This window comes from Bos indicus, chromosome 6 (assembly GCF_029378745.1).
Source record: "Bos indicus isolate NIAB-ARS_2022 breed Sahiwal x Tharparkar chromosome 6, NIAB-ARS_B.indTharparkar_mat_pri_1.0, whole genome shotgun sequence".
NCBI lineage: Eukaryota > Metazoa > Chordata > Mammalia > Artiodactyla > Bovidae > Bos > Bos indicus.
This window is the reverse complement of record NC_091765.1, coordinates 7937805-7955005: the sequence shown is the minus strand read 5'-3', so window position 1 is coordinate 7955005 and position 17201 is coordinate 7937805. Positions and strand designations below refer to the sequence as shown.

The window sequence follows — 17201 nt, the reverse complement described above, 5'->3', positions numbered from 1 at the left end:
GTGAATTACATGCCTTTCACTTCTGACAATAGGAACAAGCTAGGAGACACTGCTGTCTGAACTGCAAAAAGTGAGAACAGGTTTTGTATCCACTCAGAAGCACTTCACAGCTAGAACTAAAACAGGGGCCTAGAGAGATGTGAGATTTTATATCCTGCTATTGTACCACAGACTATTGTATTATTCATAAACATGTACCTAACTTTAAAAGTGCAATTACTTTTCAAAATGAAATAGCTACAGTTACAATGAAAACTCTGTTGTCCTGGTAATTTTGATTTGCTTGTATTACATCTAAACCTGTGGGGAAATGTTTAAAAGAGTAGGATTTCTTTTGGAACATGTCAGATCCCTTAATGGCATTTCTCTTGGCCAAGGGTGGTGTCCCATAGACCTTCGGTGACATATGAAGTTCAGCACCTCCTTTCTTTGCAGCTGTCCCTCAAACTCATCCATGCCCGTGTTCTGTCTGCTCTGTGATCACTAAACAGTTTGTGCTTGGACTGTAAGAAATGAGCCTGCGCTGGCTTGCCAGAGTTGCTCTCACACTGCCCTGTGATATCGTCTACATTCTTGATTAATTCATTTTATTTCCCAAATCAGGAAAATTTTAATGCCTACAAGGCTTTCTTGACAATAAACTTCTATGTTATCTAATCTCTATGATCTGAGTTACCCGTATTTATACGATTTACTTTTTAGGTCTTCCTTACTCTTTCCTTCAACTCTTCAGTGTCCCTTGCCCAATACTGTACTCATTCCTCCTCTGTAAAATCCCCTCTGTCTCAAATGCCTATTCATTTACCCTCATCCCTCAAGCCTCTGCCCAAATCCAACCCCTCCCCACACTGCAGACACCCCCACTTGCCGTGGTGTCTTTTTTCCTCTCATCCTGTGACAGACATTTGTCTCTAATCAACAATCCACACATTACTGTTTGCGTTCAAGTTACTGTCTCTACCTTATAATTTGGGACCCTTTAAAGAAATTCATTCTGCTGATGACTTATATTTGAAATAAAAAGAGAGTTATCTCATAATTACTTGAATGAATGATATAGTTTCCCTAAATATTTGAATGAATAAAGTATGATATATAATTTGTAGGATAAGTAAGATATTTATCCTATAAGTATTCTGCAATTACAGAATATTATATTATTCATAAAGATAAACATATTACTCAGAATATTCCTCATAGATTATTTCACAGGTGAATATCACAGAATTTTAGAGCCAGAATGTTCTTTCTTTTCCCAAACTTTTTTATTTTTAATTGAAGTAAAATTACTTCACATTATTGTGTTGGCCTCTGCCATTCATCCACATGAATCAACCATAGGCACCCCTCTTTCACTTCCCTCTCACCTCCCAGCCCTTCCCAGCCCTCTCGGTTCTTACAGAGCTCCAGTTTGCTTTCCCTGAGTCACACAGCAAATTCCCATTAACTGTTTTACACATGGTAGTGTATTTGCTTCCATGTTACTCTCTCCATTCATTCCACCCCGCCCCTTTCCCCCAATCTGTGTCCATAAGTCTGTTTTCTGTGTCTGCATATCCACTGTTGCCCTGTAAATAGGTTCATCAGTACCATCTTTCTAGATTCCATACATATGTGTTACAATATACGATATTTGGTTTTTTTATTTCTGACTTACTTCATCTGTATAATAGAGAGCCAGAATGTTCTTGGTGATCATTTATTCTAACCTTATCATTTTCCTGAGAAGGTACCAGGGCCAAAGTGACAATTAATACTAGACAGAAGTGTAATAAACCCTAATCTTATGAAGAAAGTCAACTGTGGTATTCTCCATTACTGCTTTCAGCTATTGTACAGCTAGCTTTCATCGTCTTATGGGCAATAATAAGATCTTTCTTAATATATTTTATATTCCATGATATTTCCTTGAAAATTGCCAGGACCATAAGACCTAATAAACTTCTATTCTAAAAAGCACCCATATTTCTTTCTTGTTATTTTTCAAAAGTTACTGAATTTTTCAAAGGTTACTAAGACTTGAAAAAGAATTGAAATTATAATATAACAAAGTATTTCATGAAGTTGCAGTTGTTTTCATTATGTTTTTAAAAAACATTTTATAGTACTCTTTATATAATTACTGAGATTTTCTAAAAAGTAGAAACTAGTGTCTTAATTCGGAGAAGGCGATGGCACCCCACTCTAGTACTCTTGCCTGGAAAATCCCATGGCTGGAGAAGCCTGGTGGGCTGCAGTCCATGGGGTCACTAAGAGTCGGACACGACTGAGCGACTTCACTTTCACTTTTCACTTTCATGCAGTGGAGAAGGAAATGGCAACCCACTCCAGTGTTCTTGCCTAGAGAATCCCAGGGACGGGGGAGCCTGGCGGGCTGCCGTCTATGGGGTCTCACAGAGTCAGACATGACTGAAGCAATTTAGCAGCAGCAGCAGCAGTGTCTTAATTGTAGGATTTAATGTAATACATCCAAACTTCTATGAATTTTCAATATATGTAATTAACCACCTGTACTCCATGTTGTGACAGTGTATCACTCAGGTGACATCTCTGTGGCATTCGGTTTATATAATCTATACAATTTGATCCAAAGTTCAAGGAATAAAAGGAAACTCCTTGTTAGTCCAGTGCCTTTTGTATACTAGGGGTAGAGACCTCTGTTCAGTGGAGCTCTTCCCTCTTTCCATTCCTCCCTTGATCTCATTCAGATTTGGGGGAAGAAAAGATACATTTTCTTAATTAGCAGACACCAATTCATCTGCCTGACAGGTTGCCACTTGTGCCAGTCACCAGGATAAAAACTTGCTCATTTTAACGCTGCAGATTGAATGTTTAATATTCTGTTGTATCCTATTCTACTTTTCAGACTATATTTTCTGTGAGTCCTGATCAAGTGACACAAATGTGCTGCAATGGTGACATAAACTATTGACTGAAACTGGAAAAGTATCTGAAACATCATCTTTTCTTTTCTTCTTTCATTTTTTTATGGTGCTTCTGTTGGAACAGTCTGAGGGAAGTATATGCAACATGAGTTTTATCATGAAGCTGCACAGACACTTTCAAAGGACAGTGATTCTGCTTGCCACATTCTGTATGGTGAGCATTATTATTTCTGCTTACTATCTGTACAATGGCTACAAACAGGAAAATGAACTGTCTGAGATGGCTTTAGAAGTAGATTGTGGGGACTTGCAGCACCTACCATACCGGCTGATGGAAGTGAAGCCAGCGAAGCTCTCTGATGCCTCAAGGACAGACACCACGGTCCTGGTGTTTGTGGAGAGCCAGTACTCATCGCTTGGTCAAGACATCATTATGATTCTAGAATCCAGTAGATTCCAGTATCACATTGAAATTGCTCCTGGCAAAGGGGATCTTCCAGCACTTACAGAAAAATCTAGAGGCAAATATATTCTCATTGTTTATGAGAACATTTTAAAGTATATAAATATGGACGCTTGGAATCGAAGTCTTCTAGATAAATACTGTGTTGAATATGGCGTGGGTGTCATTGGCTTCCACAGAACTAGTGAGAAGAGCCTACAGAGCTTTCAGTTGAAAGGCTTCCCTTTTTCTGTATATGGAAACCTTGCAGTCAAAGATTGCTGTATTAATCCTCATTCTCCATTGCTTCACATGACCAAATCTTCTAAGCTTGAAAAAGGTTCTTTACCTGGAACTGACTGGACTGTTTTCCAGATTAATCACTCAGCCTACCAACCAGTAATATTTGCCAAAGTAAAGACCCCAGAAAACCTGTCTCCTCCCATCTCTAAAGGTGCTTTTTATGCCACTGTCATACATGACCTGGGGCTCCATGATGGGATTCAAAGAGTTCTCTTTGGCAACAATTTGAACTTTTGGTTGCACAAGCTTATCTTCATAGATGCTGTTTCCTTTTTGTCGGGGAAGAGGCTCACTTTGTCCTTGGACAGGTACATCCTCGTGGATATTGATGATATTTTTGTGGGAAAGGAAGGAACAAGAATGAACACCAATGATGTTAAGGTAAGGCTCTTTATCTCAAAGTATGGTTCATCTCTCAGTAGGTTTGTCTAGGGGTAAGGGATTTCCTGGGTCAGAGGATTTTTATTTTATTGGGAAATTCTTAGGCAAACTGGGATGAGTTGTCTGCCATCAGCTATTTTTGAGATATGGGAATATATCTCAGCTCTAGAACAGCTAAGTAGATAATCTATTTTTCTCTGAATCAAGAGAAAAATGAAGAGTGTACTAAAGGATTGAGTGTGGCAGAGTCCTGAAAATGCATTTCTGTGTGTATTCAAAGCTACAGGATAGAAACCACTTTGTTTAATTACTTTCCAGAAACTGTCTACTTCTGCAAACGATTATGAATCTGAGACGTTAGTCCATTTACATATGAAATCATGGTGAATTTGTTTTAATGAAAATAAATATTCCCACAAATTTTCAAGAATTAAAGATCTCATAAGTAGCAAGTTCAGATGTTTTGGGAAGTTAAATGTACATCTAATTTTCTCTTATTATGTTTTTTGAAACTCTGAAAATCAGCACTACTAAATGTGGAGAGTTATGAATACACAAGCATACTTATTCACATATACATATAAGGATTTACATTAATTGTCAAAATTCATTGAACTTCTGGTTCATACATGAAATCTATCATGCTACATTTATATTGGATTAGATTTCTCATTATGTAAACTGCTGCCCTTAGATAGAAAACGATTACTTGAAGATAGTTGATTATCATTGTGAAGGTATTTTATTACATAATGTGACTGGCTGTTTAATATTAATGGAATTTAAAATTAAAATGATCTACATTCATCTTAGTTTCACATTCAAAATGCCATTGGATTCTATCTCTGTTATACTACATATTGATTTCACATAAAAGTGAAAGGAGAAATTTGATACATAATTTTTTATTCTATACAGTGTTGACCTTTTGGTAAAATACAGAGTACTGAATCAGATGGAAAAAAGTCTTGAAACTGCGTTCTTTTCTCCAGACACTGAGCATCTGGCAAATAATAGTAATGTTCATCACACTACTTAAATGAGCTAAGGATACAAGAAGGACTATTAAATGTTACCATAGGACTGTGAAGACTGAAAAGAAAAAAAACTTTCATATTCTTGGTAATATTTTAGACTCTTCCTTTTAAGTCAATATAAATTAATTAATTAAAAAGTTGTGCTCAAGTTTTCATTAGTCTTTTGAAATAGTCTTTGAAAGTGTAGCTAAATTAAAACTGAGCTGGTAGTTTAAACATTTATTATGTCCTTGAAAATTATAAACAATATATAATTATCTCTAATTTTTCCATTCTAAAATATTATGATAAAAATGTTTTAAGGCTTTATATCTGAAATATGTCTTTAAAACTGCCAAAATATGTTCTTATGTCATTTAAAAATAAGTTAGATAAATCTCCAAATTTTTATGAAACTCTACTATATTCTCTAAAATTATACAAAATACAAAATGCCTTTGGTGCTCTTAAGGTTAAACCATTTTTAAGTGGTATAAAAAACTAAAATTTACTGAATAAATTCAGTAAGAATTTAACATTGTAAAATGTTTTATGAATTGCTCACAGTTAGATAGGAATATACTTTCTAACTGACCTAAAGGCTTAAAAGAAAGTATGTTTTGAATTCTTTGATTTTGAACTACTTCTAAGTTGTATCTGTGATTGTGTCTCAGAACATTGGTCTAAACATAGTCATTCACCCATTCATTCATTTGTTCACTGATTCATTATGTAAATAGTTATTAAGCATGTCCTACATGTGAAATATTTTTGGTGATATGTAGATAGAGTGAAAGTCACTCAGTTGTGTCTGACTCCTTGCGACCCCATGTACTATACAGTCCATGGAATTCTCCAGACCAGAATATGGAGTGGGTAGCCTTTCCCTTCTCCAGGGAATCTTCCCAACCCAGGGATGGAACCCAGGTCTCCTGCATTGCAGGCAGATTCTTTACAAACTAAGCCACCAGGAAAGCCCAAGAATACTGGAGTGGGTAGTCTATCCCTTCTCCATCGAATCTTCCCAACTCAGGAATAAAACCAGGGTCTGCTGCATTGCAGGTGGATTCTTTACCAACTGAGCTATCAGGGAAGCCCAATATAAAAGTGAAAGTGAAATAGAATAATAGAATCCTACACCTTGCTATTATCCCATTAGAAGACAGGGTAGAGAGAGTACAGTTAGAGAAGTTCAGAAAGCACACAGTTGAAAAAAGTGCTGAGCATCTTCCTGCTTAGAACTTGGTATCGCCGTATGACATGCCAGCCATGGAGTCAGGCACTGGGCACACAAAGACTAATAAAGCAGGGCTCCCCCTTAACCAGTACACCGCTGACTTGTTAGGGATGGGGTGGGAGTGATAAATACATAGGTAGCTTGCAGTCTGGTGAGCACAGTAGTAAAGGTGCCTGTGTGGTTTTATGTAAGTAATGTCATGTGAAACACCCATACTGTGTGCTGTATACCAGAGCTGTTAAGTCCTACTAAGCAGGACAGATGGAGAAGGCAAATCCATAGTCATAGGATGATTTGAGAGGCTGTAGCGACAATATTCTTGGAGAAGGAAATGGCAACACACTCCGGTGTTCTTGCCTGGAGAATCCCAGGGACAGGGAAGCCTGCTGGGCTGCTGTCTGTGGGGTCGCACAGAGTTGGACACGACTGAAGTGACTTAGCAGCAGCGGCAGCAGCGATGATATTCAGACAAAAGAAGGAGATTTCTTAAAACTAGGAAATAAGAATAAGAAAGGAGAAGGAATGAAGAGTTAAGAACTCTATAGAAGGTAAAACTGAACAACTTAGTAACTGGGTCAATGGAGATGAAAAGGAATGTAACCAAGAATGACATGAAGACTTTTGGCATAGTTGAGTAGAGTTCCCATATGGTCCAGCACTCCCTCTCCTGGGCATGTACCCAGACAAATCTATAATTCAAAAAGATACATGCGCATGCCCCGCTGCGTTCATAGCAGCACTGTTTACAATAGCCAAGATACGAAAATAACTTAAATGTCTGTCAACAGATGAATGAATAAAGATGTGGTATATAAGGACAGTGGAATATTATTCAGTCATTAAAAATAATGAAATAATGCCATTTGCAGCAACATGGGTGGACCTAGAGATGATCATAAGAGAAGTCAGAAAGACAAATACTGTGTATCACTTATATGTGGAACCCATGGCAGATGCATGTTGATGTATGACAAAACCAATACAATATTGTGAAGTAAAAAAATAATAATAATAAATTTTTTAATACAAATAAAAAAATACAACACAAATGAATATATCTATGAAATAGAAACAGATTCACAGACATAGAGAACAGACTTGGGAAGGACTGGGAGTTTGAGATAGCAGATGCAAACTATGATATGTACAATGGATGGACATCAAGGTGCTACTGTGTAACACAGGGAACTGTATTCAGTATCCTGGGATAAATCATATTGGAAAAAATATGAAAAAGAATATTTATATGTACAACTGAATCACTTTGCTATACAGTGCTATACAGAAAACACAATATTGTAAATCAACTATACCTAAATAAAAAATTTTTTAAAGTTAAAAGATTTCTAGCATAGTTGAATAACAGTTGATTATTTCAACGAGAAAGAAAGAGGAGACAGCAAGAAGGTCATTGGAGGTCATAGTAAAATTTTCAGTTTTATTGAAGTGCATCTGGGGCATACAGGTATACAGATGTTTAACAAGTAGTTGGCTCACTAGAGAAGTCTGGGTAGCAAGCGTAGTTTTTGAAGTTACTGTGCTGTGTAAGGGATGGTTCAAAGCAAGAAAGCATGTGAGATCAGCCAAGGAAAATGTTTATAGAGTGGTAATTAAAAAAGATAAAAAGATCGAGTACAGAATCTTGAGGAAAATCATCTTTCAGAAAACAAGTGGAGAAAGATAATCCCATGAATAAGAGTCAAAAAAAAAAAAAAAAACAGTCAGAGATTTGAAAGTTATTATGCTATACAAGCCTTGGGAGTAAAGGGCTTCAGTGAGGATGTGAACAGCAATATAAAATCTATTATCAGGGTCCACTGAGGTAAGAACTGGCAAGTTTCCTTTGGCAAAAGAAACAGGTCACTGGGGATTCTTATAAAAATCCAGGGCAACAGAAGCACAGCTGAAGTAAATTCAGGAGTAAATTTAAGGTTTAAAGATATGAAGAAGGAGAGCATGGAGTGCTCAGTAGAGAAATTTTGATATAAAAGAGAGAGGAGAAATTAGCTGGAGTATGGACTGGAGTTCAAGTGACCAGCCATCCTGGTTTGCTTAGACTAGAGGCATTCAAGGCTACAACTCAGTCCCAGGCAGACTGGAATGATGGATCTCCCTAACTAACTAGGGTAAAGGAAGGATATTTTCCTAGGAAGAACGATCCAAGAGCAGGTGGTCTAAGAAAAGGTCATGGATGCAGTGGTTAATAGTCCATAATTAACAGGAATATTTTCATCAAGCTCTTTTTATTGAATTATTACCACTAAAAAACAAGTATGATATGGTCCCTATTTTATGTATTAGGAAAACTGAAAGGAATGTGAGGAAATTGAAGGTGACGTCCTATGATGTTTCTTGCAAAATTAGAAGGATGGTGCATATCACATAAATTTTAACAAGAATGCTAATCACTGCAAAAGTGCTTTTTTAGCTCACATGGAACGAAAAACCTGTTTCCTCATTTAATTGGGAGATAAGAATTAGCAATGCAGTGTCAGTGCTTACCTGCCTTGCTGTTGAATAACATGAGCACATTTCCAAGATCCTCAAAGCTAAGAAGAAACTGTGACATAGCACAAAACACATGACTCTTCCAGAGGAAGAGAATAAATAACAAATCCGAGGGGTTGTCTTCGTTAGTTACAGAGCTATGCCACAAGCCATAGCCCTTAAAGAACCAAAGAACGTATTAAATAGTTTAGACATTAAAACACGCTTCATAGAGGCAGTATTAAGTTCAGTAAAATTGAAGTCAGAATGTGTATGTGTGTGTGTGTGTGTGTGTGTCTGTGTGTAATTGATCTATATGGACAAGACATGTCTCAAATTTACCTTGGGCTAGTTTTGTGATAGAAAATTCAAGTTCCTAGTGTTCTAAGATCTGTCCTCAAACTTCCCGAGACTAGTGGTTCTGGGGGGAAACAAGGTTTTTGGAGACGGAAAGTGATATATAAATAGATGCTTCTCCCATTAAAAGCATTTTGAAGTTCTACATGAAAGCCCAGCATGATGGAGTGAATACTAACAATTTAAATTCTCTCCTAAAAGAACTAATTCACTCTTGGCCTAAGATTCATTATACCTTTAGACTCAGACCACACTGTGTAATGTTTTAGCCCTAAGATAGATGGGAAGTGGAATGGCGGAGGCTCTGTTAACAGTGGTCTTACGGGTTTCACTGAACTCTGTGTATCTGGACTCTCAGCAGACAAAAGAGCTGCACATCACTGTCACGGCTATGTCTCTCCCTCCTCCTCTTTCTGCAATAGGCAATAGGCACACACACTCTTGCCGATTTTGACAGACTTCCTAACATCCGTGAGAGAATGAAGACCCAGCCCAGCCATGTCCCCACGCACACTGAACAGGGGCCTGAGCATGGGGAGAGGGGCTCAGCAACCTCCCCATGTCCTCGCTACAGAACCCTTCCTTCTATTTCCTCACACTGCACTCTTCCTTAGTTTGGCTGTTTGTCGATTGCCCCTTACATTTCATAAGTGGCCTCTTGAGAGGACAGCTCTTCAGTCCATAATAAAATGCTGTGAATGATTTTATCATCATTTTTCTTGCTAACGGAATGTCCCAGACCACTTAGGGAAAAGAAAGTGCTGCAAACAGAAGTAGGAAGCCATAAAGCTCTGAGAAGTCAGCGGTATCAGGCTCAGAGGACACACCTGGCTGGCTCTTCAGTCGTGCAGGGGGGCTGACACCCCAGAGGCTGAAACGGGAAGCTTCAGTGAAGGGGAGCTTCATGCTGCCTGACTTCACCCTCCGACAAGAACCTTCCCTGCCCCAGCTGAGGTCAAGCCAGAGGCTTCATAAAGTCACTGAAAAAGAACCTAACGCACCAGATGTTTGCAGGGAAAAGGCAACTGCAATCAATTGTTCTGTCAGAAGAAGAAATAGAAGGGCAACAAGTTTCTCCAGATAGTTCACTACTGACAGTGCTCTGGATGGATGTCAAGACCTGTACCAACCTTTTTTCCCCCATAAACCCATATTTCTCTAATTCCTTTCCATTATCTCTGATGTATCTTGTATTTGCTAATATCCACTGTAATTGCATTATGCTCTGGAAGCGTGTGTTTGTTTGATACCAACACTTTCTGTCTGCTAGAGTCACTTTATTACTGGATTCAGAATTGCTTGTAACAACATATATTGTACAATCGGGGCATGTCTATTAGCTCATCTTTGTTACCTGTGTTGTTCAGAGCTTCTATAGTCTTCCTGTTTTGATCTCTTTTTTTTTGGATGAAGGGGAAGGAATAAGTGTACTAACTGATGTTACCAAAGGTGGTGTGTTTAATTCTCCAACTCTGATAGTGGATTGTAAATATATCCGTGTTTTTCTGTCGGTTGTTACCTTACCTACTTTGAAGCTGTTATTTAAGTGTGTGGTTTATACATATTTACATATTAATTTAATATTTTATTATTCTATGGCTACCTTAATAATAGTAGAGCTACAATCAGCTTTTTTTGGGGGGGGTACTATTTTAAAATTTTACTTTATCTCATTTTTATATTTGCTCTATCTTCTCAGCTCTCTATGGAATTTTCCTGTTTATCTACTATGTCAACATTTGTCTTTTAATTGATATGGTCAGTCTACATACACTTAAATATGATTATCAATGTATATAAAAGTAATTTTCGCTGTCTTATTTTGTGCTTTATATTTGTCCCACTTGTTCTGTGTCTTCTTCTCTTTCTGTCCTTTTTTGCTTTTACTGTCTGCTGCTGCTGCTGCTGCTAAGTTGCTTCAGTCATGTCTGGCTCTGTGCGACCCCATGGACTGCAGCCTACCAGGCTCTGCTGTCCATGGGATTTTCCAGGCAAGAGTACTGGAGTGGGTCGCCATTGCCTTCTCCAGCTTTTACTGTCAGTTTCCTTCTATTTTCTACCCATTTGTAGTTTGTTATATATATATGTAGTTTCCACTGTGGCATCTCCAGAAATTTAAACATATGTGCTAAACAAGTGCTAATATTAATAATCTTACCCCTCAGTCAACAAGTGCTGGCTACTTTGTCTCCAATCATGTCTGTTTTCCTTTGACTGTTGAGTCGTTCTTTTTTCTAAATTTATTTTACTGAAGTATGTGTGCATGCGTGTTAAGTTGCTCCAGTCATGTCTGACTCTTTGTGACTCTATGGACTGTAGCCTGCCAGGCTCCTCTGTTCATGGGATTCTGCAGGCAAGAATACTAGAGTGGGTTACTAAGCCCTCCACAGGGGATCTTCCTGACCCCGAGATCCAACCCATGTCTCTTACATCTCCTGCATTGGCAGGCAGGTTCTTTACCACTAGCACCAGTTGAGAATCTGATTTACAATGTTGTGTTAGTTTTTGATGTATAGGAAAGTGATTCCGATATATAGAGATACATAGATGTATGTATATGTTCTTTTCCATTATGGTTTGTTATAAGATATTAAATACAGTTCCCTGTGCTGTACAGTAGGACCTTGTTGTTTATCCATCTTATATAAAATAGTTTGCATCTGCAAATCCCAGACTCCCAGTCCTTCCCTCCCTGACCACTCTGATGAGCCATTCGTTATGGATATTAACTGCATTCAGTTCAGTCACTCAGTCATGTCTGACCAACTCCTTGTGACCCCATGGACTGCATGCCAGGCCTCCCTGTCCATCACCAACTCCCAGAGTTTACTCAAACTCATGTGCATTGAGTCGGTGATGCCATCCAACCATCTCATCCTCTGTCGTCCCCTTCTCCTCCCACCTTCAATCTTTCCCAACATCAGGGTCTTTTCAAATGAGTCAGCTCTTCACATCACGTGGCCAAAGTATTGGAATTTCAGCTTCAACATCAGTCCTTCCAATGCATATTCAGGACTGACTTCCTTTAGGATGGACGGGCTGGATCTCCTCACAGTCCAAGGGACTCTCAAGAGTCTTCTCCAACACCACAGTCAAAAGCATCAATTCTTTGGGACTCAGCTTTCTTTATAGTCCAACTCTCACATCCACACATGACCACTGGAAAAACCATAGCTTTGACTAGATGGACCTTCATTGGCAAAGTAATATCTCTGCTTTTTAATATGCTCTCTAGGTTGATCATAACTTTCCTTCCAAGGAGTAAGCATCTTTTAATTTCATGGCTGCAGTCACCATCTGCAGTGGTTTTGGAGCCCCAAAAATAAAGTTAACTACATTGTGTCTTTTAATCCCAGATAGTAGACATTTTGCTTTTACTATCATCATGAGTTAATTAGATTAGTCTACTCCTTTTCAACAGGTAAGCCAGAGCGATGTCATTAACATACGATTCAGATCATGCACTTCTGCCTAGAACGCCCCCAGTGACTTCCAGTCTCAACCATGATAACTGCCAAAGTTCTTAGTCTCCTCTGCCCTCTCTGTAACTCCCTGATCACGTCCTTCTCCGCTCTTCTTCACTCTAATCCCCTCTACCGTCCTTGCTGTTCCAGCACCCACTTCAGGGTTTTACACGTGCTGTTCTTTCTGACTTAAATGCTTTTCCCCAGATTGGTTCATGGCTTACTTCGGTGTGAGCTAAATTGGTTCTTCCTCACTTCTTTCAGGTCTCTATTCAAATGTCACCTTCTCAGTGACATCTCTGACTATTCTCTTTAAAATTGCAACCCCCAAGCCTTCTCATCTTTTCCTGCTAATTTTTTTCCCTGAAACTTGTGATCATCTATAATGTGCTGAAACTGGCACGCACATGCCCACCAGGTCAACTGTATACATCTCTTCCCAGCTTCAATAACATGGCCAGTAGTTTGGAATTTTGACATGAGGGTAGTATTACCACAAAAATTGGTAAATGATACAAATTCAGGCTTTTTTCTTTTCAAAGAGCTGGTCTTAAAGGTTTATAGCACACAACTGAAAAGACTCTATGTGATTACTTATTTTTGTTGGTTTGTGAGTTTGGCTACTAAAATGTAAATGCAGTGCGGACAAGATTTTCTCTTCTGTCTGTTCACTGAGCTATCTCCAGCATCTGGAATTGTGCCTGGCTCCTTATATACCTGTTGAGTGACTGAATCACATTCTTCGTGGAGCATACCCTTTAGATGTACCTTTAGTGAGTGTATTCATGGTAAACTCTCTCCGATTTTATGGTATGTAAATGTCTTTATTCACTCTTGTCTTTGAAAGATAGTTTTGTTGAATTTACAGAGCCTACTTGATGGTCTCTTCATGTATAACCATTGCTGCTCATATTTGGAAATATAGGGCTCCCTATAAGTCACCTGAATGTTTGTGGTGGTAAGATGTATCAGAATCCCCCTGGACCCTAATTGTTTTATAATGGTCAAAAAAGTTAGGCAATTTGGATTTGTTGTTATGAATGTTTATGAAATGTTTCTCTCCCTTTCTTTTAGTTTGGTAGAACACTTATTTCTAAATTTGATATAATGTGATTTATAATAAACAGGAAAAGAATCATTCTCAATATTATTGTCAAGATCAAATAGCCATAGTGCTAGCAACTATGAAGACAATTATATGAAACAAATAATTTTCTGAAAATAATTTTTGGCAGTAACATGGGGAAATAAGAAAATAGTTTAGCAAAGGGAAAAACTTTTGTATCCATAATCTACTTCTACTTACATTTATTAAATTTGCTACATTGTGAAATGGAATGTATCTCTATTATTAACAACAAGGAGACATTTGTTATACAATGACATCCTAAAAGAATGAGTTCTAAATTATTTAAAGGAGACAAAATGCTATTTCTGAACACCACATGAATACATAAATGGAATATATGGTGACTGCTTACATATTTAAAGGTCTGATGTGGTGACTCCACCCAAGCAGGATAAAGAGCAAGACAATCGTAGGTGTACGAAAGCTCAACCAGGCAATGACAAGCTTGGGGATGAGCAGGAGATGACAAGAGGAAAACTCTGAGTACAGATTTAGGTGCTAGAGATATTCGGTCCACTTCAGAAAATCAACATCTACTCCATCAATGTGCTGTGATAAGGATTTCAAGGGGTATATTGATGAATAATGAAACACTATTCTTTATAAAGGAAGAGAAGAAGACAGGACAAAATTTTACTGAGTTATTCCTTTTTTGGATTGATTTTTCAAATATTGCATGATTCTTAGGAATAAATCAAAACATAAATGGATCTTTTTTTATATGTCTGTGCTGATGGCTTATAGGTCCATAAAAGATGCAACTATTTTATATGATATGTTTAGGGGTACTTAGTTAAGTTCACTTGCTTGGTCGTGTCCAACTCTTTGCAACCCCAGGGACTGCAGCATGCCAGGCCTCCCTGTCCATCACCAACTCCCAGAGTTTACTCAAACTCATGTCTGTTGAGTCAGTGGTGCCATCCAACCATCTCATCCTCTGTCGTCCCCTTCTCCTCCCACCTTCAATCTTTCCCAGCATCAGGGTCTTTTCAAATGAGTCAACTTTTTGCATCAGGTGGCCAAAGTATTGGAGTTTCAGCTTCAGCATCAGTCCTTCCAATGAATATTCAGGATTGATTTCCCCCCTGGATGGACTGGTTGGATCTCCTTGCAGTCCAAGGGACTCTCAAGAGTCTTTGCCAACACCATAGTTCAAAAGCATCAATTCTTCAATGCTCAGCTTTCTTTATAGTCCAGCTCTCACATCCATACATGACTATTAGAAAAATCATAGCCTTGACTAGATGGACCTTTGTTTGTTTGTTTGTTTTTAATTTTAAATTTTATTTTATTTTTAAACTTTACAATATCGTATTGGTTTTGCCAAATATCGAAATGAATCCGCCACAGGTATACATGTGTTCCCCATCCTGAACCCTCCTCCCTCCTCCCTCCTCCCTCCCCATACCACCCCTCTGGGTCGTCCCAGTGCACCAGCCCCCAGCATCCAGTATCGTGCATCGAACCTGGACTGGCGACTTTGTTGACAAAGTAATGTCTATGCTGTCGAGATTGGTCATAACTTTTCTCCTAAGGAGTAAGTGTCTTTTAATTTCATGGCTGCAGTCACAATCTACAGTGATTTTGGAGGCCCCAAAAAATAAAGTCTGCCACTGTTTCCACTGTTTCCCCATCTATTTGTCATGAAGTGATGGGACTGGATGCCATGATCTTTGTTTTCTGAATGTTGAGCTTTAAGCCAACTTTTCACTCTCCTCTTTCACTTTCATCAAGAGGGTCTTTAGTTCTTCTTCACTTTCTCCCATAAGGGTGGTGTCATCTGCATATCTGAGGTTATTGATATTTCTCCCAGCAATCTTGATTCCAGCTTGTGCTTCTTCCAGCCCACTGCTTCTCATGATGTACTCTGCATATAAGTTAAAATAAGCATGGTGACAATATACACCCTTGATGTACTCCTTTTCCCCTATGGAACCAGTCTGTTGTTCCATGTCCAGTTCTGACTGTTGATTCCTGACCTGCATACAGATTTCTCAAGAGGCAGATCAGGTGGTCTGGTATTCCCATCTCTTTAAGAATTTTCCATAGTTTATTGTATCCACACAGTCAAAGGCTTTGGTATAGTCAATAAAGAAGAAAGAGATGTTTTTTTGGAACTTCCTTTTTTTTTTCAATGATCCAGCAGATGTTGGCAAATTGATCTCTTGTTCCTTTGCCTTTTCTAAATCCATCTTGAACATCTAGAAGTTCATAGTTCATGTACTGTTGAAGCCTGGCTTGGAGAATTTTGAGCATTACTTTGCTAGCGTGTGAGATGAGTGCAATTGTGCAATAGTTTGAGCATTCTTTGGCATTGCCTTTCTTTGGGATTGGAATGAAAACTGACCTTTTCCAGTCCTGTGGCCACTGCTGAGTTTTCCAAATTTGCTGGCATATTGAGGAAAAGTAGGAAGTCAAGAAACACCTGGAGTAACATGCAAATTTGACCTTGGAGTACAGAATGAAGCAGGACAGGCTAATAGAGTTTTGCCAAGAGAATGCACTGATCATAGCAAACACCCTACTCCAACAACACAAGAGAAGACTCTACACATGGACATCACCAGACGGTCAACACCGAAATCAGATTGATTATGTTCTTTGCAGCCAAAGATGGAGAAGCTCTATACAGTCAGCAAAAACAAGACCGGGAGCTGACTGTGGCTCAGATCATGAACTCCTTATTGCCAAATTCAGACTTAAATTGAAGAAAAGAGGGAAAACCACTAGACCATTCCAGTATGATCTAAATCAAATCCCTAACAATTACACAGTGGAAGTGAGAAATAGATTTAAGGGACTAGATCTGATAAACAGAGTGCCTGATGAACTATGGACAGAGGTTCGTGGCATTGTACAGGAGACAGGGATCAAGACCATCCCCATGGAAAACAAATGCAAAGAAGCAAAATGGCTGCCTGAGGAGGCCTTACAAATAGCTGTGAAAAAACGGGCAGTGAAAAGCAAAGGAGAAAAGGAAAGATATAAGCATCTGAATGCAGAGTTCCAAAGAATAGCAAGGAGAGTTAAGAAAGGCTTCCCCAATATCAGTGCAAAGAAATAGAGGAAAACAAAAGAATGGGAAAGACTAGAGATCTCTTCAAGAAAATTAGAGATACCAAGGGAACACGTCATGTAAAGATGGGCTCAATAAAGGACAGAAATGGTATGGGAGTACTTAACTACTCCCCAAATAGGGAACACAGAGTACATACATTGTTTTGTGTTTTATATTTATTATCATTTAATTCTCATAAAAAAATTCTGTAAAACAATGACTATAAGTACATCAATTCATATGAAGAAACTGAGGTTCACAGACTAACTAAGATTAACTTGCCTAAAATCTTTCAACCAGCAAGAAGCAGTCCTGGGATACAAAATGTGGCTTTACCTGCTCCACAAGCTCAGCTTTCCCCACCACACACTGGTCCTAAGACAGCAATGGGGTGTCCATATCAAATCTTTCCTACCAAACTCTGTAGCAAATTAGATCTAAG

General features: G+C 38.5%; 1 protein-coding gene across 5 annotated transcripts in view; it reads left to right on the top strand.

The window, feature by feature from the left end:
* LOC109560231 (bifunctional heparan sulfate N-deacetylase/N-sulfotransferase 3) overlaps positions 1-17201 on the top strand; it is a 188176-nt gene that overhangs the window by 9492 nt on the left and 161483 nt on the right. For all 5 annotated transcript variants that reach the window (XM_019962273.2, XM_070791019.1, XM_070791021.1 and 2 more), the window contains one exon: positions 2867-4011. In XM_019962273.2, the coding sequence (XP_019817832.2) occupies positions 2989-4011 (1023 nt within the window). In that variant the 5' untranslated portion in view covers positions 2867-2988. The remainder of the gene's footprint in view (positions 1-2866; positions 4012-17201) is intronic.